The sequence below is a fragment of the Denticeps clupeoides genome, chromosome 18 (genome assembly GCF_900700375.1).
Source record: "Denticeps clupeoides chromosome 18, fDenClu1.1, whole genome shotgun sequence".
In the NCBI taxonomy this organism is placed as follows: Eukaryota; Metazoa; Chordata; class Actinopteri; order Clupeiformes; family Denticipitidae; genus Denticeps; species Denticeps clupeoides.
The window spans coordinates 16700648-16723224 of NC_041724.1; the positions used below are offsets into that span (position 1 = coordinate 16700648).

General features: G+C 40.1%; 1 protein-coding gene and 5 pseudogenes across 1 annotated transcript; all 6 read left to right on the forward strand.

Annotated features, from left to right (window-relative positions):
* Positions 1–110: 110 nt before the first annotated feature.
* LOC114768668 (uncharacterized) lies at positions 111–262 on the forward strand (annotated as a pseudogene).
* Positions 263–2958: 2696 nt separating this feature from the next.
* Positions 2959–5613, forward strand: LOC114768584 (protocadherin beta-16-like; annotated as a pseudogene).
* A 1707-nt stretch (positions 5614–7320) lies between these two features.
* LOC114768585 (protocadherin beta-16-like) lies at positions 7321–9918 on the forward strand (annotated as a pseudogene).
* A 177-nt stretch (positions 9919–10095) lies between these two features.
* LOC114768674 (uncharacterized) lies at positions 10096–10238 on the forward strand (annotated as a pseudogene).
* Positions 10239–12443: 2205 nt separating this feature from the next.
* LOC114768586 (protocadherin gamma-A11-like) lies at positions 12444–15407 on the forward strand. Its single transcript, XM_028960940.1, has 2 exons — positions 12444–13798; positions 15361–15407. Exons 1-2 carry the CDS (start codon positions 12661–12663, stop codon positions 15405–15407), a joined length of 1185 nt encoding a protein of 394 aa, XP_028816773.1. The 5' UTR covers positions 12444–12660.
* A 4739-nt stretch (positions 15408–20146) lies between these two features.
* The window catches only part of LOC114768587 (protocadherin gamma-A2-like), a 12037-nt pseudogene continuing 9606 nt past the window's right edge, over positions 20147–22577 (forward strand).

Below are 22577 nucleotides of genomic sequence, written 5' to 3' on the forward strand. Positions count from 1 at the left end.
TCAGTAAGGATTTGTATGCACTGTGTACAGGTGTTGTTACAGTCTCCGTTCATACTTTGACATGTAGCACATGTATGAAAGATACATTTTAAGACAGTGTCATGTTTAGGATATATACCTGGCTGGGGAAATGCATTAATCATCAAGGTGGTTCTCCCAGGGGAGAGGCTTCACCATTGGGCTTTGGTTGATCTGACATCTGTGAACTCCCCAAAGGTGCATAATATTTGGCAGTGGGTGACTGTGTTCACTCTCTGCCCTTACTAAGAGGAGTACACTAAGGAAGTGAAATCGTAATTGGATGGTTGTTAGTTCTATTCACTAGTCATAAAGGTGCCACTGGAGTAAACTTGAACAAGGCACTGTTCCCATTCAGTTCAAAGTCAAAGTCAAAGTCAGCTTTATTGTCAATTCTGCCACATGTACAGGACATGCAGAGAATTGAAATTTCGTTACTCTCAGACCCATGGTGCTTACAAGTAACATTAAATACAAAGGTATAAATACAATTTTAAAAACACATTATACAAATAAGGGCACATGGTGGAGAGTGCAAACCATGTAAACAATGTGAACATTGTAGTGCAACAGAGCTTGTAAGTGTGAAAGTGACAAAGTGACAAAGTGAGGTAGTTGGCAGACCAATGTTGCAGAGTGACAGTGCACGGTCAGTTTGTGTGTGTTTTTGTGTTTATGTTAGAGTTCAGAGAGTTTGTGGAGTGGAAGAGGGGAGTGAGGGGAGTGGGGGCAGAGCCGGGAGAAAGTTGAGCTTCCTGACCGCCTGATGGGTGAAGCTGTCCTTCAGTCTGCTGGTCCTGGCCTGGAGACTCCGAAGTCTCCTCCCTGATGGCAGCAGGCTGAAGAAGGTTTGCATTGGGTGGGTGGGATCGGCTGCTATGCAGAGGGCTTTTTTTGTGAGACGTGTGCTGTCTTGGAGGGAGGGGAGAGGGACACCGATGATTCTCTCAGCTGCTCTGAGTATGCGTTGGAGAGTTTTTTGGCAGGACTCATTGCAGGCTCCAAACCACACAGTGATGCAGCTAGACAGGATGCTCTCGATGGTTCCTCAGTAGAATGTGTACATGATGGGGGCTGGTGCTCTTGCTCTTCTTAGTTTGCGGAGGAAGTATAGACGCTGCTGTGCTTTCTTGGCCAGTGCAGTGGTGTTATTTGTCCAGGTTCTCTCCTGGCTCACAAAACATTTGTTGTGTGCACCTTGTGCTGTGCCATACTGTGTATCACTACAATCACACACTCACACAAAATCACTTCAACTGCAGAATCCTATGGACATGCAGTATTTAATTGCTTTGCACTTCAGCTCTTAAAGTAAAGTACAGTAAAATGTTTATAACTAATTGAATTATATTGCATAGGAATTTTCCCCTGATCAGCAACAAATGCATGAATAAAATACATTAAATTGTATTACCACGTGTCACAACATGAACAGGGACAAATTCAGAAATTCTATCTGTGCTGAAAAGGGATCAGATATGTTACACAGAGACACTTTCTTTTACACAATGGCAATGGGAATAGTGGTTGGAAAAGAGGAACTGCATACAGGAAAATTGAAGGATATCACTCTCACGCGGGACACACACTGCACTCCTGCCGCCGAGAGCGCAACGAAGACCTGAAACAATTATACAATACCGGAACCCAGAACACTGATGCAGGCAACCATTTATAGTGAGGGAGTCAGATTCGGTTATTCAAGGGGGGCGTGGCCTGCGCGCATTTATCCGGGAACTCCTGTCAGCAGCGCGAAGCCGTGGGAGGAGCTGCCGTGACACCTTGTAACTGTGAAGAAAATGATTTACTTTCTTTAATCTTGTTACCTCTGCGCACTGACTTCTCACTAACTTATGTTTATGCCAAATGATGACATGCACATGTAAACAGCAGTAAATATGTCACAGGATTTATTGTGTAATTTAAATAAATAAATCAAAACACACATGGAGCTATGAACGCATCACATGCTAATCTATTACTTTTTTATTTTTATTTCATGTTTCATTTATTTCTAATTCTACTAACGTTGCGCACCGTATGACTTGGTCAGGCAGAAACAACCTGACCAAAGAAACAGTTAGGTGGTTCCATGAACACAGCAGCTTTGCAGAATGCAAAGAACCAGCGTGAGTGACATATTTTATAAACGGCGTTTATAATACTGGTAAAGAACAGCTTCTCAGGAGTCCTCTCCGAATTCACCATTTAATTTCATGAAATCTCAGTTTTACCTCGTGTTGTCATTGGTTCTCTCGTTTATCCTCACTGTCTCCTTCGTAACTGTACTGTCAGATCAACGTTACAAGTAGAAACGCGAACGCCTGTTTAAAGAGCAGACGACCATCTTCTGGACATTACGCATTATCCGCCCTTCATGCCGATATCTTTTGATTACAATTTCTGTGCTATTTTTTTCTTTTGTAATGATTAGAGTTACTAAAGACACCAATAATATTTAAATGTCGAAAGTGAACAACACAAGAACAAACACTCAGTGTACTGACCAGAGTGCTGAAACACATTCATCTCCCTGAATGAGATCAAATAATCTACGGTGATTGATCCATGTTTAATCAAGCACGGACCATTCTTACAGTAGAACACATTACGCTTAACATCATGTTCAATATATATAAGTATCCTTGCTATTTTACCTGGAAATCGGAATTCTTGGTTGCAAATCAGGATATTTCTTTAATGGACTTAAATTTCTGTATAAACAATTATAAATGATATAAATGTGTTCACATGTATGCTGTGATTTAGTTTGATATGGTTCGAAACTTGTTGCCCGGACGTAAAAATGGAATAAAAAAGTTTCAGACACAAAAAGAACGGAATCACGTAGAAGCAAGAATTTAAAAGTTTCAAGAGGAATGTGTAATTTATTTGAATGGACTCAGAGTGCCGCTGTTGGTCAGCAGGTTGCAGTCTTGCAGAATAAATTTCCAGCAGGACCTCCCCTCTTATCTCCACATATTAAAGACAGAAACAGCCGCGTTGCGGAACGTCGCGGACATGGAGGACTTTTAACAAAGACATCTCGAGTATCGCCTTGTACTTCAAGGATCCGGACTGACGGACTATTTCTTCCATGGACTCCAGCACTGAGTGAAGATCAGCTTTTATTACGGGGATATTTGTTGGCGGCTTGTTTCCTGCTGCAGTGGATAATGTCGGGTAGAACAATGGCGCGGCAAGTACTGGTCCTGTTTTTCTCGCTCGTCTCCTTCAGTTCAGTGCGCGCGCAGGTCACTTATTCTGTTCCCGAGGAGATGCCGAGGGGTTCTGTAGTTGGGAACATAGCGCAGGACCTGGGATTAGAGATAAAAGACTGAAATCTGGAAAAGCTCACATTTTTACATCAGACAGCGCTGAACACATCGAGCTGAATCGAGACAGAGGTCTCCTGTTAATCAAAGAGAAGATAGATCGCGAGGCTTTATGTGGTCAGACGACGCCCTGCGCGCTCCATTTTCAGATCATTCTGGAAAATCCGATGGAATTTTACAGTGTCACAGTGGAGGTGACGGATATAAATGATAATCCACCTTCTTTTCTAAAAGATCAACTAAATTTTGAGATTAGCGAGTCAGTTTTTCCCGGTGTTAAATTCGCTCTGGAGACCGCAGAAGACCCGGATGTTGGGATGAACGGTCTTCAGAGCTACTCGTTACATCCTACTGACCATTTTACTCTTAAATTACAGAAACAGGCTGATGGCAGCAACGTGGTTGAAATGGTTCTAAAAAAATCTCTAGACAGAGAAAATAAAGAGCAGATGACTTTGGTGTTAACAGCTCTGGATGGAGGTGATCCTCAGTTAACGGGAACCGCGCAAATACACGTAACTGTGCTGGATGCAAACGACAACGCACCGGTTTTTACGCAAAATGTTTACAAGGCTTCAATCACCGAGAATACAGCAATAGGTACAGCAGTAATTAAAGTCAGTGCTAATGATGCTGACGAGGGATCAAATGGTAAAATATCATATTCTATAACAAATACAGCTGGTAGTATTCGGCAGCTTTTTCAAATAGACCAGAATGAAGGCAACTTGAAAATAACAGGTAATATTGATTATGAAATGGTTCACCACTATAAAATACATGTACAAGCTCGTGATGAGGGTGGTCTAACTGATATAAGCAAAATTGAAATAGATGTTCTCGATGTGAATGACAACAGGCCAGTTATTAAAATAATGTCAAAATTAAATATGATACCTGAAGACTCTAAACCTGGTACAGTTATAACAATGATAAATGTTCAGGATCCAGATTCAGGAGAAAATGGAAAGGTTTATTGTACATTAAATGAGAATATGCCCTTTACTTTAAAATCAACATCTAATAACTTCTTCAGTTTGGTGACAGATCTTAATTTAGACAGGGAAAGAGATTCTGAATACAACATCAGTATTAAATGTGCTGATGAGGGAGTGCCTTCACTCTCCAGCAGCATCACTATCCCTATACAGATAACAGATGTTAATGATAATGCTCCTGTTTTTGAAAAGAGCTCATATGAAGCTTCAGTGCTAGAAAACAATACTCCTGGTCTGTCCATATTCAGAATAAACGCTAGAGATGCAGATCAGAACCAGAATGCACGTGTTTCATACCTGCTGGAAGACTCTTCTGTAAATGGAGTATCGATCTCATCATACGTTTCTGTTATGGCTGATAGTGGAGTCGTCCAGGCTGTGCGCTCTTTTGACTACGAGCAGATAAGGAGTTTAGGTTTTGTGTTAGAGCGCAAGATGGAGGCTCCCCACCATTAAGCATCAATGTGACTGTTAGAATAATAATCCAGGACCAGAACGATAACGCGCCTCAGATCCTGTACCCAGTGCAGACTGGTGGCTCTCCAGTGGCTGAAATGGTGCCACGTTCAGCAGATGTGGGCTATCTGGTCACTAAAGTGGTGGCTGTTGACGTGGACTCTGGACAGAACGCCTGGCTCTCATATAAACTGCTGAAAGTGGCAGACAGGGCGCTGTTTGAAGTGGGGGCGCAGAATGGAGAGATCAGAACAATCCGACAAGTCACTGATAAAGATGCAGTCAAACAGAAACTCACTGTTGTTGTGGAGGACAATGGACAGTCTCCTCGCTCGGCTACTGTCACTGTTAATGTGGCCGTTGCAGACGGCTTCCCTGAGCTGCTTTCTGATCTCACTGACTTCACACAAGACAAGCTGCACAATGAAGACTTGACTTTTTACCTCATCTTGGCCTTGGCTGCAGTTTCATTTCTCTTCATCATGTCCCTCATAGCCATAATATCAGTGAAGTGTTACAGATGGAGACGTGAGCGCTTGTTTTATAAATCTGGAGCGAATCTTCCTGTTATTCCGTATTATCCACCTCTTTATGCAGATGTAGGAGGCACCGCTACTCTACAGCACACTTATAATTATGATGTGTGTAGAACAACCGACTCCAGAAAGAGCGACATGAACTATTTAAAGCCGTCTAGTCAAAGTTTCATGACCCTGGATTTTAGTGGCACTCAGACTCTTCCACATGTACATGGAGAGGGACTGATACATGAAGAACCAGAAGGTCAGGTGAGGAATTACTTTTAAAACTTTTTTTTATCTCGTATATTATTCTGGATGTTTAATCATTTTTGTTTTGAATACACAGTTTCATTGCATGCTTTTCATTTAATTTTTTTTACATTTCATGTTGATAGATTTCAAAATTCCAATGAGCTTTAGAGTCAGAGTAAATGCTTATTAAAGATCTTAATCTATTTAGGATAGTTATTTTTTTTATATATATTTTCGTTCAGAGTACATTGAGTGTGTTGAACTGCCTAATATTATTTGCATCTGATTTTTATCATTAACAGTTAATGTCAGCACATCACACATTTTCAAAGTTGTTATTCATGTTTTTTTTGTATTATTTTGTTGTTAGATGATATATTATCTTAAACAATCGATTTTCTTATGGCTGCTTGGTAGGGTTTGACATTGTTAGCAAAGTGACGCAACAATTTGCCAAACTGAACATAAGACTTTGCAAATATTTTTTCTTGATTCTGGTGACTTAATTTATCGGGCTGGTCTGATTTTGCTACTCTTCGTTTTATAAACGTTGCGTTTGTCGGTGGTATGCCCCACCTGCTGAAAGTGCAATTTAGCAGAAGTGACGTCACGTACATGTCGTATGATCCCGGAACAGATGCAAGTACGTCTGAGTAACAAATATTTTCAGTACAGTCTTTTTTTCCACTATAAAATAACGTTAAAAAAAACCATAAGTATGAGGTATAAATTATCCTTTTTTAAGTAAAATAAAACTATAAATTATACTTTTTATACAAAGTAATTGAAAATGACTGCTGATATTAGTAGTATCCAGTTCTTGGTTGTAATTAATAGTTTAAATTGATTCCCACTAAGTTAATCAGAAGTTTCACATTCAGTTAAAAAAGTGAACTCTGGCTAAAACTAAAAAAATGAAGGGATCTGTAACACTTAGTATTTTAACATTGACGTTAAGTAACTGAACATGATACAGCAGGTTTGTTTGGTTTATATACATTACTGCAATGTTATAATATTAGGTTTGACAGATTATTATTGTTCACTTTTTGTAGTATATAGGTATATAGATGCACTGAGAAGAGTATACCGTAGCTGTTGTTTTTATTACCGTTACTCTTTTAAACTAAGTTGTCTAATTTATGTTAAAAAAAAAAAATGTTTTTACTGTATTATAATGCCACTGACAGCAGGTTTGTTGGGTTTATTCACATTACGACAATGCTAAAACATTAGGTGTAAAATATGTATTTTCTTTAAGATTGACCATGTGTCCACTTTGTTTCAGTGTGGTGCTGAAACATCTATAATGTGACGATGTTGGTGAAACAACTTCAGCAACTATCATAATTATTTAATTGTAATTAATCTATTATTGTTTCTTGTAGTATAAAATTAATTATTATGTTATTTTTATTAATAAACAAAAAATAAGTATTATTATTGTTAGAACAGACGTCATAAGCCATTTAATTGATCTCAGGCTAATTTACTTATTCAATTGATATCAATTAGCGGTTTCTGATATTAACTTTGATCATTATATTTGGTTATCATTAACTCATTTTCTGAAGAAAAATATATATTAGAGCCGTGAATTAAGTGTATTGTTTTACATTTTTATGTCTGTAGTGAAGGTCTCTGGACTCAGAGTGCCGCTGTTGATCAGCATGTTAAAGTTTTGCAGAATAAATTTCCAGCAGGACCTCCCCTCTTATCTCCACATATTAAAGACAGAAACAGCCGCGCTGCGGAACGTCGCGGACATGGAGGATTTTTAACAAAGACATCTCGACTATCGCCTTGTACTTCAAGGATCCAGACTGAGGGAATATTTCTTGCATGGACTCCAGCACTGAGTGAAGATCAGCTTTTATTACGGGGATATTTGTTGGCGGCTTGTTTCCTGCTGCAGTGGATAATGTCGGGTAGAACAATGGCGCGGCAAGTACTGGTCCTGTTTTTCTCGCTCGTCTCCTTCAGTTCAGTGCGCGCGCAGGTCACTTATTCTGTTCCCGAGGAGATGCCGAGGGGTTCTGTAGTTGGGAACATAGCGCAGGACCTGGGATTAGAGATAAAAAGGCTGAAATCGGGAAAAGCTCACATTTTTACATCAGACAGCGCTGAACACATCGAGCTGAATCGAGACAGAGGTCTCCTGTTAATCAAAGAGAAGATAGATCGCGAGGCTTTATGCGGTCAGACGACGCCCTGCGCGCTCCATTTTCAGATCATTCTGGAAAATCCAATGGAATTTTACAGTGTCACAGTGGAGGGTGACGGATATTAATGATAATCCACCTTCTTTTCCAAAGAATGAAATGGAATTTAAAATTAGCGAGTCTGCTGTTCCCGGTGTGATATTCGCCTTAGAGAGAGCAGTAGACCCGGATGTTGGGATGAACGGACTTCAGAGCTACTCGCTACATCCTACTGACCATTTTACTCTTAAATTAAAACAACTGTCCGACGGTGGGAAGATGGTTGAAATGGTCCTACAAAAATCTTTAGACAGAGAAAATAAAGAGCAGATGACTTTGGTGTTAACAGCTCTGGATGGAGGTGATCCTCAGTTAACGGGAACCGCGCAAATACACGTAACTGTGCTGGATGTAAACGACAACGCGCCAGTTTTTACGCAAAAGGTTTACAAGACTTCCATCACCGAGAATACAGCAATAGGTACAGCAGTAATTAAAGTCAGTGCTAATGATGCTGACGATGGATCTAATAGTAAAATATCTTATTCTATAACAAATTCAGCTGATAGTATTTCACAGCTGTTTGACATCGACATAAATATTGGTGAGTTAAAAATAATCAGAAATATTGATTATGAAAAGTCTCACCATTATGAAATACATGTACAGGCACGTGATGAAGGAGGTCTTACTGATACATGCAAAATTGACGTAGACGTCATGGATTCAAATGACAACATTCCAATTATTAAAATCATGTCAAAAATAAGTATGTTACCTGAAGACTCTAAACTTGGAACAGTTATAACAATGATAAATGTTCAGGATCCAGATTCAGGAGAAAATGGAAAGGTTTACTGTACATTAAATGAGAATATGCCCTTTACTTTAAAATCAACATCTAATAACTTCTTCAGTTTGGTGACAGATCTTAATTTAGACAGGGAAAGAGATTCTGAGTACAACATCAGTATTAAATGTGCTGATGAGGGAGTGCCATCACTCTCCAGCAGCATCACTATCCTATACAGATAACAGATGTTAATGATAATGCTCCTGTTTTTGAAAAGAGCTCATATGAAGCTTCAGTGCTAGAAAAACAATACTCCTGGTCTGTCTATATTCAGAATAAATGCTAGAGATGCAGATCAGAACCAGAATGCGCGTGTTTCATACCTGCTGGAAGACTCTTCTGTAAATGGAGTATCTGTCTCATCATACGTTTCTGTTATGGCTGATAGTGGAGTCGTCCAGGCTGTGCGCTCTTTTGACTACGAGCAGATAAAGGAGTTTAGGTTTTGTGTTAGAGCGCAAGATGGAGGCTCCCCACCATTAAGCAGCAATGTGACTGTTAGAATAATAATCCAGGACCAGAACGATAACGCGCCTCAGATCCTGTACCCAGTGCAGACTGGTGGCTCTCCAGTGGCTGAAATGGTGCCACGTTCAGCAGATGTGGGCTATCTGGTCACTAAAGTGGTGGCTGTTGACGTGGACTCTGGACAGAACGCCTGGCTCTCATATAAACTGCTGAAAGTGGCAGACAGGGCGCTGTTTGAAGTGGGGGCGCAGAATGGAGAGATCAGAACAATCCGACAAGTCACTGATAAAGACACAGTCAAACAGAAACTCACTGTTGTAGTGGAGGACAATGGACAGTCCCCTCGCTCGGCTACTGTCACTGTTAATGTGGCCGTTGCAGACGGCTTCCCTGAGCTGCTTTCTGATCTCACTGACTTCACACAAGACAAGCTGCACAGTGAAGACTTGACTTTTTACCTCATCTTGGCCTTGGCTTGCAGTTTCATTTCTCTTCATCATGTCCCTCATAGCCATAATATCAGTGAAGTGTTACAGATGGAGACGTGAGCGCTTGGTTTATAAATCTGGAGTGAATCTTCCTGTTATTCCGTATTATCCACCTCTTTATGCAGATGTAGGAGGCACCGCTACTCTACAGCACACATATAATTATGATGTGTGTAGAACAACCGACTCCAGAAAGAGCGACCTGAACTTTTTAAAACCGTCTAGTCAAAGTTTCATGACCCTGGATTCTAGTGGAGCACAGACTCTTCCACATGTACATGGAGAGAGACTGATACATGAAGAACCTGAAGATCAGGTGAGGAGTTAATTTCTTGTTTTTTATTTCAACACACTCTAGAATTTTCTTCTTTTTAGAATATCTAATAATTTCTATCAGTAAGGATTTTTTATGCACTGTGTACAGTTGTTGTGACTGTCTGCATCTTTACCTTGTCATGTAGCCACTTTTATAAGAGATTGATTTTAAGACAGTGTCATGTTTAGGATACTTACCTGGCAGGGGAGATGCAGTAATCAATAAGGTGGTTCTCCCAGGCACCACAATTGTGATTTGGTGTATCTGAACTCTGTGAACTGCTCAAGTGGGCCTAATTTCTGGTATTGGTGGATGGTGTCCACTGTCTCCCCTGGCGTAGAGCAGTGCTGGCCTAGCCGCTAAGGAAGTGGACTCATAATTAGAAACGATAAGTTCTAATGACAAATTATAAAGGTGCCACTGGGGTAAATCGAGCAATGTACCGTTCCCACGCAGGTCTCTCCAGGCTTACAAAAAGTTTCTTGTGTGCACCTTGTGCTATGACATACTGTGTATCACTCTAACAAACCAATCACTTTAACTTTAGGATGGTATGGGCTTGTAAAATGCAACTTTTTTCACTTCAGCTCTTAAATAGATTGCTAAAAATTATGTTTATAACAAATTGATTTACATTACATAAGAACTCTTACCCTGATCAATCTAATCAACAACAAATGTTCTCACAAAAAGAAGAAATACATAAAAAATACATTAAATGAATAATGTTTCACCTTGTATTACGACACAAACAGGGACAAAAGTAGTCAGACTCAGGAGCATCTATATGTTAAACCAAGACACTTTCTTTTACACAATGGCGACAAACAAACAAATATAGGAATAGCATTTGGACAAAGAGAAACTGGACACAGGGAAAGGGAAGGATATCACTCTCACTGGGGACATACCACACACACTGCAGTCCCACTGACACAGCTGAGAGTGCAACTAAGACCCTGATAAGATACCACACAATTTAACACCAGTGTTCCACTCAGACTTATTTCGCCGCAGCACAAGCAGAAAGGATGCAAATGCACGACTCCATGCAAACAGACAGGGAACAGAACACGGAACATCAAGAAACCTGGCCCGGAATGCCAGGTAACGTTCGGCTCATGACAACTTTTATTTAAACGATAGCGGTGGCGCGCAAACTGAGCCTCAGCGCGCTTGTGTGGTCAAGGTTCAATACCGAAACAGTGATGCAGGCAACCATTTATAGTGAGGGAGCCAGATTCGTGTAATCAAGAGTCGGCGTGGCCTGCGCACATTTATTCGGGAACTCCTGTCAGCTGCGCGAAGACGTGGGAGGAGCCGCCGTGACACCTTGTAACTGTGAACAAAATTATTATTATTATTATTTGCGCTTATCATTTCTGTATACTGACTTCACACTAACTTATGTTTTAAACCAAATAAGAACATATATATGTAGACAGATGAAAACATGTTGCAGGATTTATTGTGTGATTTAAATAAATAAAACAAAACCCACATGGAACTATGAACGCCTTAGACGTTATTCTATTTCAATTTTTCCTTCATGTTTAATTCATTTCTAATTCTTCTAAAGTTTAACTCACAGTGGAACTGTAAAGTCAGGCTGATGTCGGGAGAAAATAGTCAGTGAGGTGATTCCATGAAGACAGCAGCTTTTCAGAAAACAAAGAACCAGCGTGAGTGACGCTTTTTATAAACGGTTGTTTATAATACTGGTAAAGAACAGATTCCCAGGAGTCCTCTCCGAATTCACCATTTTTATACACTACACGGATAGCAATTCACTTTTTTTTACCTCGTGTTGTCATTGGTTGTTCTCTCGTTTCTCCTCACGGTCTCCCTCGTAACTGTACTGTCAGCTAAATATTACAAAAACAAAGAGACGTGAACGCACTTTCTTTTAAACCGACGGCGATCTTCCGGTCATTCCGTATATCCGCCCGTTTACGCAGATGTCTTTTAATAATTAAGTCTGAGCTAAAAATGTTTTTGGAAATGTTTTGTGCTTTTTGTTCTAATGACTGTCTAAAATCACAAAGAATTTAAATGCCTAAAAAAATCACGTGAACAAACTCTCAGTGTACTGACCATGGTGCTGAAACATCTGATTCACGCCAAATAAGAATATTATAGAAGCATCTGTTATTGATCCATATTTAATCAGTCACGGGCCCATTCTTTCAGTAGAAAACAGTAACCATAACATCACGATCAATATATAAAGGCACTATATATCCTGAATATCCGAATTCTTGGTTGCCATACTTGATATTGCATTTATGGAGTGAAATATATCAAAATAATTAATATGTGTATTCACATTAAAGCTGTGATTTAGTTCGATATGCTTGAATCTTACTTGCTAACTTGACGTAAAAAAAGAATAAAAACTTTTGAGCAACGAACACGACGTAATCACGTGGAAGCAACAATTTAAATGTTTCAAGAAGAATGTGTAATTTATCTGAATGGACTCAGAGTGCCGCTGTTGATCAGCATGTTGCAGTTTTGCAGAATAAATTTGCAGCAGGACCTCCCCTCTTATCTCCACATATTAAAGACAGAAACAGCCGCGCTGCGGAACGTCGCGGACATGGAGGATTTTTAACAAAGACATCTCGAGTATCGCCTTGTACTTCAAGGATCCAGACTGAGGGAATATTTCTTCCATGGACTCCAGCACTGAGTGAAGATCAGCTTTTATTACGGGGATATTTGTTGGCGGCTTGTTTCCTGCTGCAGTGGATAATGTCGATTAGAACAATGGCGCGGCAAGTACTGGTCCTGTTTTTCTCGCTCGTCTCCTTCAGTTCAGTGCGCGCGCAGGTCACTTATTCTGTTCCCGAGGAGATGCCGAGGGGTTCTGTAGTTGGGAACATAGCGCAGGACCTGGGATTAGAGATAAAAAGACTGAAATCGGGAAAAGCTCGAATCTACACCACAGACAGCGCTGAACACATTGAGCTGAATCGAGACAGAGGTCTCCTGTTAATCAAAGAGAAGATAGATCGCGAGGCTTTATGCGGTCAGACGACGCCCTGCGCGGTCCATTTTCAGATCATTCTGGAAAATCCAATGGAATTTTACAGTGTAACAGTGGAGGTGACGGATATTAATGATAATCCACCTCATTTCAAGAAGAATGAAATGAAATTTAAGATTAGTGAGTCGGCTGTTCCCGGTGTGATATTCGTGTTAGAGAGAGCAGTAGACCCGGATGTTGGGATGAACGGTCTTCAGAGCTACTCGCTACATCCTACTGATCATTTCACTCTTAAATTACAGAAACAGGCTGATGGTGAGCAAATTGTTGGAATGATGTTACAAAAATCTCTAGACAGAGAAAAAAAAGAGCAGATGACTTTGGTGTTAACAGCTCTGGATGGAGGTGATCCTCAGTTAACGGGAACCGCGCAAATACACGTAACTGTGCTGGATGCAAACGACAACGCGCCAGTTTTTACGCAAAAGGTTTACAAGACTTCCATCACCGAGAATACAGCAATAGGTACAGCAGTAATTAAAGTCAGTGCTAATGATGCTGACGAGGGATCTAATAGTAAAATATCATATTCTATAACAAATACGGAAGGTGTCATTCCTGAATTATTTCATGTCAGTGAGAATGAAGGCAATTTGAAAGTAATTGGAAACATTGATTATGAAAAATCTCACCGTTATCAAATACTTGTACAGGCAAGTGATGAAGGTGGCCTAACAGACCAATGTAAAATTGAAGTGGATGTTGTTGATAGAAATGACAACAGTCCAGTAATTAATATTATGTCAAAATTAAATATGATACCTGAAGATTCAAAACCTGGTACAGTTATAACAATGATAAATGTTCAGGATCCAGATTCAGGAGAAAATGGAAAGGTTTACTGTACATTAAATGAGAATATGCCCTTTACTTTAAAATCAACATCTAATAACTTCTTCAGTTTGGTGACAGATCTTAATTAGACAGGGAAAGAGATTCTGAATACAACATCAGTATTAAATGTGCTGATGAGGGAGTGCCGTCACTCTCCAGCAGCATCACTATCCCTATACAGATAACAGATGTTAATGATAATGCTCCTGTTTTTGAAAAGAGCTCATATGAAGCTCAGTGCTAGAAAACAATACTCCTGGTCTGTCTATATTCAGAATAAATGCTAGAGATGCAGATCAGAACCAGAATGCGCGTGTTTCATACCTGCTGGAAGACTCTTCTGTAAATGGAGTCTCTGTCTCATCATATGTTTCTGTTATGGCTGATAGTGGAGTCATCCAGGCAGTGCGCTCTTTTGACTATGAGCAGATAAAGGAGTTTAGGTTTTGTGTTAGAGCGCAAGATGGAGGCTCCCTACCATTAAGCAGCAATGTGACTGTTAGAATAATAATCCAGGACCAGAACGATAACGCGCCTCAGATCCTGTACCCAGTGCAGACTGGAGGCTCTCCAGTGGCCTGAAATGGTGCCACGTTCAGCAGATGTGGGCTATCTGGTCACTAAAGTGGTGGCTGTTGACGTGGACTCTGGACAGAACGCCTGGCTCTCATATAAACTGCTGAAAGTGCAGACAGGGCGCTGTTTGAAGTGGGGGCACAGAATGGAGAGATCAGAACAATCCGACAAGTCACTGATAAGACACAGTCAAACAGAAACTCACTGTTGTTGTGGAGGACAATGGACAGTCCCCTCGTTCGGCTACTGTCACTGTTAATGTGGCCGTTGCAGACGGCTTCCCTGAGCTTCTTGCTGATCTCACTGACTTCACACAAGACAAGCTGCACAATGAAGACTTGACTTTTTACCTCATCTTGGCCTTGGCTGCAGTTTCATTTCTCTTCATCATGTCCCTCATAGCCATAATATCAGTGAAGTGTTACAGATGGAGACGTGAGCGCTTGTTTTATAAATCTGGAGCGAATCTTCCTGTTATTCCGTATTATCCACCTCTTTATGCAGATGTAGGAGGCACCGCTACTCTACATAACACATATAATTATGATGTGTGTAGAACAACCGACTCCAGAAAGAGCGACATGAACTTTTTAAAACCGTCTAGCCAAAGTTTCATGACTCTGGATTCTAGTGGCACTCAGACTCTTCCACAGTACATGGAGAGGGACTGATACACGAAGAGCATGAAGATCAGGTGAGGAGAAAACCTTTTGCTTTTTATCTTATCACACGGTAGCAAATTTATTTTTTGAAGAACATCAAATAACGTTAAGGATTTGTTATGCACTGTGTACATGTGTTGTGTCAATCTACATTTTTACTTGAACATGTAGACAAACTGATGGATGATGCATTTTAAGACAGTATCATGTTTAGGATACTTAAGAGGCAAGGGAGATGCATTAAACAACAGGTGGTCACTCAGGACGATGCTCTGCCTTTGCACTTTGCTGGATCTGATCTCTGTAAAACTCTCCAAATGTGAATACTTTCAGGTTTTGATGGACTCTGTTCACTCTCCTCCCCTGACTTGGAGCAATAGTGGCCTAGCAGCGAATTAAGTTATTTGTAACTGTAAGGTTGCACATTCTATTTCCATATCATCAAGGTTCCACTGGGGTAAAGTTGAACAAGGTGCCATCCCTAGGTTTAAAAAATGTGGTTTTCACCTTCTCCTGTGCTATAAATTAAAGGATTGTTTCAGCTTGCCACATGCAGCATTATAGTGCTGTCATGACGGTGGGCTGACGGGGGAAGGAAGCGCAGAGGCGGGACATAAGGGAAACAATGATTTTATTATTAACTAAAAATAAACGAGGCACAGTGGACCGAAAACAGGGGGAATAACGGGGAGAAACAAAAAACTAGCCCACAGCAATTGTGGCAGTTTTCATACCTCTATAGGTTGCCAGGTAACAAATGAAGGTCCCAAACTGAGTTTACTGTAATGTTGAAGCCTTAGAAGGGGCGGAGTCACAGACTTTTAAACAGTGGTCAGGATTGGCTCCAGCTGTAGCCACCAGCTGAGCCAATCCTGACAAGTGCAGTGTAAAATATTATTGTATAATTGATATACATTGTATAATAAGTTTCACCCTGATCAGTGTAATAGCAACAAAAATAAAAAAAATGCAATGAAAAATACATTAAATTAAAATATGTATTACCTTGTGTAATGACACAAACAGAAAGTCTGCTTTTGTTGACAAAGGGATCGGACCGAGGTGCAGATGCATTACACCAACACAACTTATTTTAGACCATGGCAATGGGAAGCGTCTTGGGAAAGTGCCGAGAGTACCTAAAATGATGACACACAACAATTAACATACACTAGAGTGCTCCCACTCAGATTTGATTAAACCTGTGTGGTTGAGTGCAAACGACGTCTCAGAGCGCTTGTGTGATTCGGGCTCAATATGATGTTGTAGCATATTCAGCACCTCTGTTGTCAGATTGCACCACCCTTGTGCGGGCATGTACATTTCAAGACATTTGCTTTAAGTCTACCAGCACATTGCATATTAAAGCCATGCACATGTTTTACACACTCATGGCAACAATGGCTGAATGATCTCATGCTTCCATTTTAATCTGTGACATAAACTTAGTAAGTAAGTAAGAAGAAACAACACAAACAGCATTGCTCCTTGTTCCATGACACAGTCTGCCCAGATCTGCTCATTTCTGACTCCTTTAATCACTTTCAATACAGTAAACATACTCTGAAAGTATATAATACTAGAGTTTTCGGAAGCAGACTTTTTTGGGGGAGCTTCCTGCCTGACACGAAAAGCACCCCTACTCTCTCATTCCTCTTCTGATGTTCAACCACCTGTTCAGTTTGCAGAAGAGTTCTTACAGGGGAGGGCAATTGATCTGGGCACCACACAGAAGGCAGTGAACAAGCATTATTCCCCTCATAGAATCTGTTTTGTTTAGCTCAGAATTGTCAGTTCAGTAATTTCATGTTGGTGTTGTTTTGCATATGACCTTGATTTTATTTGCTGAATACAAATTGTATAAGGGATGACCAAGATATTTTAGGCTTAGGGTTACAGTGGTATTAACAACACTGGTAAAATTGAAGTTAAAATTTTAATTTATTGTTTACATGCAGATTCCTTCTGGTGTCTTTGTAGTGTGTTCGTGTGGTAAATGTCAATTATGGAGAAAACAGAGACTCAGATGATCTCCTCAGCTGTCCTCACTGTCCACTCTAGGGTCCAATGGGGTGCAGATTGCAAACCAGACAGTGATGCAGCTGGTCAGAATGCTCTCAATAGTCCCTCTATATAAGGTGGCTAATCAGGAGACCCAGAGTGGCTAATCAGGAGGACCGGATGATTCCCAGTGGGGCTATCTGATGGGCCACAAGGGCCTGTGTTCAGTCTTAGCAGTGGGTTGATTACAAACACTGCTACCGCATGCCCTCACAAACAAACAAACATATATATATATGTGTGTGTGTGTGTGGTGTGTGTGTATCCACACACACACACACACACACACACACACACACACACATATATATATATGTTTGTTGTTTGTTTATTTGTTTGTTTGTTTATGGCAGACGCACCCTGTCGTAACATGTCAGTGTAACCTCAGTAAGTTAGTGGGTCCTGTGTTCGACAGAAATTAACAGAGTTTCACTGCATTTTCCCTTACTCTCTTACTTCATATACATTAATATAGCACATGGTCAGTGGTGTTTGAAAGACGGAAAGTAGCTAGGTTGCACAGAGAATGCTATGCTAGAATTAAAAAGAGAAATGCTCTGAAAACAAACACAGCTAAATGTGTAAAAAAAAAATTTACTTTTTCACTTAAACGAGCTTGCGGTTTGTAACATCAAATGAGGACAATAAAATGGGTAGGGCAAGATGTTGAGCTTGGCCTGCAAACCCACTGTTCAAGTCAATTAATAATCAAGTCAGTGAATTGTGTGGCATATAACATAACATTATATAATTTAAATAATAGTTGATGTGACACCACCTAACTGGGAAACTGCGAAACTGAAGCACTAGCCATAAGTCCAGAGTGGGGAGGTAGGATTACTGAATTAATTACATTATTACTAGTGAATTAATATAATGAAGACTGCGAACACTTATAAAGTTTCTGATATCCTTGAAAAGGATGCGTTGTAAAGAATAATGTTGGGAGTATGCAGAGAAGATTAACACACTTCACAAACTCAAAAGGACAAACTCAAAGATGTGCAACAGTGATTTCTCCTAGCCAGATGGACTGGAATGACTTCTTTGCACATTTTGACATTTTGAGGCAGCAATCACAGAGCCAGTTAGATAGATGCTTACCCCACCCAACGATCAAGTACTCTTGTCTGTACACAGCAGACATCAGGTTGACTCTCCACAGGGTAAAGCTGCAAAAAGCTGCTGGACCAGACAACATACCTAGACGGTTGCTACAGGAATGTGCTGACCTGCTTGCAGGCATCCTAATGGACATTTTCAATACATCACTAAGATCAGCTGTGATACCTGCATGCCTCAAAACCACAAAAATTACCCAAGTGCCAAAGAAGTCTACTGTGTCCTGCCACAATGACTACTGGCCAATGACACTTACACCCATCATCACAAGTGCTTTGAGAGGCTGGTATTTAAAGAGGCTGGTCTAATTACATAAAAGTTGCTAATAATTGTTTGCCTCACCTGTATACTGCAAACAGTTTAGTTAATCTTAAAATATTTGTAAATGTATATTTATTGTTATTTATTTTGACAATGTTTCTATTTATTTCAAAATAATGATGGCACCTGTTGTTATTCTATTCATGACAAAAGGTTGCCATAAAAAGTACCCCCCAAAAAAGTCATCTGAAGGTCCCACTATGATATAAGTTTCAGAGAATGTTTACTGTGGTGATGCTGATTAGTGAAGTGAGGTTTCATGGATGATAATGCATGTAACAGTGTCCAGCTGCTTGTGATATTTTACATAAAGGTACAGGTAAAATAAAACATGATAAATGTCATAAAGTGCAGCACATAAAGAATGAATGTGAATGAATGCTAATTGTCAATGATGAAAACAAAATACATTCAAAATGCAGAAATTAATTAGCAATGTTAGCAAATAAGTCTTGAATACTGAAGCTGATTCAACTGAAATAATCCACTGTTTGGTAAAAAAAATGCCAAGAGGTGGAGAAATGAGCTAAATCGCGCCAGGCTGTGTCAGGAATAGAGCGATATTGTGGTCCTACTCATTATAATATATTTATGTCATACATTAAAAAAGAAAGCATGAGATCCATTGCATCAATTGTTGCCATGAGTGTGTTAAATATGCATATGGCTTTAATATGCATGTCATGGTAGACTTAAAAACAACATCTTGAAATTTTGACGACACGGGTGGTTAATATGCCGCAACCTGAAGCCAGAACACTGATGCAGGCAAAAATTTATAGTGAGGGTTGATTGTGCAATTTATTTAAATAATCAAAAAACCCATTTAACAGATGTCTTTTAAGTATTATTTCTGTACTGGAAGTGTTTTTGTGTGCTTGTAATAATTACTAAAAAACACAATGACGTTTAAATGCCAAAAGGATGCCAAAAGTATCCAATGACACCTTATGACTGCCCTATGATCCAATGACACTTCTTGGTGCCTTTTTCCATTTCCAGTGGTGGGCAAACATGAGGTCAATGTGAAAGAATCTACTATAGTTAACATTCTTGATAATCAACTGAAATGTACTTGACTAATCTTGTCTGCAAAAAGAAACATAAAATAAATTATGTTACTTTATTAAATGTTTTTTGTAAAGACCTCCATTTCGATTTTGTCAGAACTAAACTAGATGACTATGACACTGCTGTGGTCCATATTTAATCAAGCACGGGAAATTCTTTAAAAAAAAAAAAACATTCATCATAAAAATCATGATCAATATCTACAGGCATCATTACTTTTATACTTGGAAATTTGTATTCTTTGTTGCCATACTTGATATTTCTTCACTTGATAATCCTTTAATTATATATATATGTATATTTACATATATCCTGTGATATTAATCGTTATGCATGAAATCTTATTTGTTTCCTTGATGTAAAAATTGAGTATCCTTTCAGCAACAAACACGACGTAATCACGTGGATGCTAGACTTTAAACGTTTCAAAAGAAGATGTAGTTAAGCTGATAGACTCAGAGTGCCGCTGTTGATCAGCAGGTTGCAGTTTTGCAGAATATATTTCCAGCAGGACCTCCCTCTTATCTCCACATATTAAAGACAGAAACAGCCGCGCTGCGGAACGTCGCGGACATGGAGGATTTTTAACAAAGACATCTCGAGTATCGCCTTGTACTTCAAGGATCCAGACTGAGGGAATATTTCTTCCATGGACTCCAGCACTGAGTGAAGATCAGCTTTTATTACGGGGATATTTGTTGGCGGCTTGTTTCCTGCTGCAGTGGATAATGTCGGGTAGAACAATGGCGCGGCAAGTACTGGTCCTGTTTTTCTCGCTCGTCTCCTTCAGTTCAGTGCGCGCGCAGGTCACTTATTCTGTTCCCGAGGAGATGCCGAGGGTTCTGTAGTTGGGAACATAGCGCAGGACCTGGGATTAGAGATAAAAAGACTGAAATCGGGAAAAGCTCGAATCTACACCACAGACAGCGCTGAACACATCGAGCTGAATCGAGACAGAGGTCTCCTGTTAATCAAAGAGAAGATAGATCGCGAGGCTTTATGCGGTCAGACGACGCCCTGCGCGCTCCATTTTCAGATCATTCTGGAAAATCCAATGGAATTTTTACAGTGTAACAGTGGAGGTGACGGATATTAATGATAATCCTCCTGATTTCAAAAAGAATGAAATAAAATTTAAGATTAGTGAGTCGGCTGTTCCCGGTGTGATATTCCTGTTAGAGGAGAGCAGTAGACCCGGAGTTGGAATGAACGATCTTCAGAGCTACTCGCTACGATCCTACTGATCATTTCACTCTTAAACTACAGAAACAAGCTGATGGTGGGCAAATTGTTGAAATGGTTCTACAAAAATCTTTAGACAGAGAGAATGAAGAGCAGATGACTTTGGTGTTAACAGCTCTGGATGGAGGTGATCCTCAGTTAACGGGAACCGCGCAAATACACGTAACTGTGCTGGATGCAAACGACAACGCGCCAGTTTTACGCAAAAGGTTTACAAGACTTCCATCACCGAGAATACAGCAATAGGTACAGCAGTAATTAAAGTCAGTGCTAATGATGCTGACGAGGGATCTAATAGTAAAATATCATATTCTATAAAAAATACAGAAGGTGCCATTCCTGAATTATTCCATGTAAGTGAGAATGAAGGGGACTTGCAAGTAATTGGAAACATCGATTATGAAAAATCTCATCGTTATCAGATACTTGTACAGGCAAGTGATGAAGGTGGTCTAACTGATCGATGTAAAATTGAAGTGGATGTTGTTGATAGAAATGACAACAGTCCAGTAATTAATATTATGTCAAAATTAAATATGATAACTGAAGACTCTAAACCTGGTACAGTTATAACAATGATAAATGTTCAGGATCCAGATTCAGGAGAAAATGGAAAGGTTTATTGTACATTAAATGAGAATATGCCCTTTACTTTAAAATCAACATCTAATAACTTCTTCAGTTTGGTGACAGATCTTAATTTAGACAGGGAAAGAGATTCTGAGTACAACATCAGTATTAAATGTGCTGATGAGGGAGTGCCGTCACTCTCCAGCAGCATCACTATCCCTATACAGATAACAGATGTTAATGATAATGCTCCTGTTTTTGAAAAGAGCTCATATGAAACTTCAGTGCTAGAAAACAATACTCCTGGTCTGTCCATATTCAGAATAAATGCTAGAGATGCAGATCAGAACCAGAATGCGCATGTTTCATACCTGCTGGAAGACTCTTCTGTAAATGGAGTCTCTGTCTCATCATATGTTTCTGTTCTGGCTGATAGTGGAGTCGTCCAGGCTGTGCGCTCTTTTGACTATGAGCAGATAAAGGAGTTTAGGTTTTGTGTTAGAGCGCAAGATGGAGGCTCCCCACCATTAAGCAGCAATGTGACCGTTAGAATAATAATCCAGGACCAGAACGATAACGCGCCTCAGATCCTGTACCCAGTGCAGACTGGAGGCTCTCCAGTGGCTGAAATGGTGCCACGTTCAGCAGATGTGGGCTATCTGGTCACTAAAGTGGTGGCTGTTGACGTGGACTCTGGACAGAACGCCTGGCTCTCATATAAACTGCTGAAAGTGTCAGACAGGGCGCTGTTTGAAGTGGGGGCGCAGAATGGAGAGATCAGAACAATCCGACAAGTCACCGATAAAGATGCAGTCAAACAGAAACTCACTGTTGTTGTGGAGGACAATGGACAGTCCCCTCGCTCGGCTACTGTCACTGTTAACGTGGCCGTTGCAGACGGCTTCCCTGAGCTGCTTTCTGATCTCACTGACTTTACACAAGACAAACTGCACAATGAAGACTTGACTTTTTACCTCATCTTGGCCTTGGCTGCAGTTTCATTTCTCTTCATCATGTCCCTCATAGCCATAATATCAGTGAAGTGTTACAGATGGAGACGTGAGCGCTTGTTTTATAAATCTGGAGCGAATCTTCCTGTTATTCCGTATTATCCACCTCTTTATGCAGATGTAGGAGGCACCGCTACTCTACAGCACACATAT

Excerpts from the sequence above, each read along its gene's own strand:
- LOC114768586 (XM_028960940.1), top strand. The coding sequence starts at position 12,661 with ATGTCGATTAGAACAATGGCGCGGCAAGTACTGGTCCTGTTTTTCTCG. Across the intron at positions 13,799-15,360 it reads AGAAAATGGAAAGGTTTACT|GTTTTGATGGACTCTGTTCA; the intron begins GTACATTAAATG and ends GAATACTTTCAG.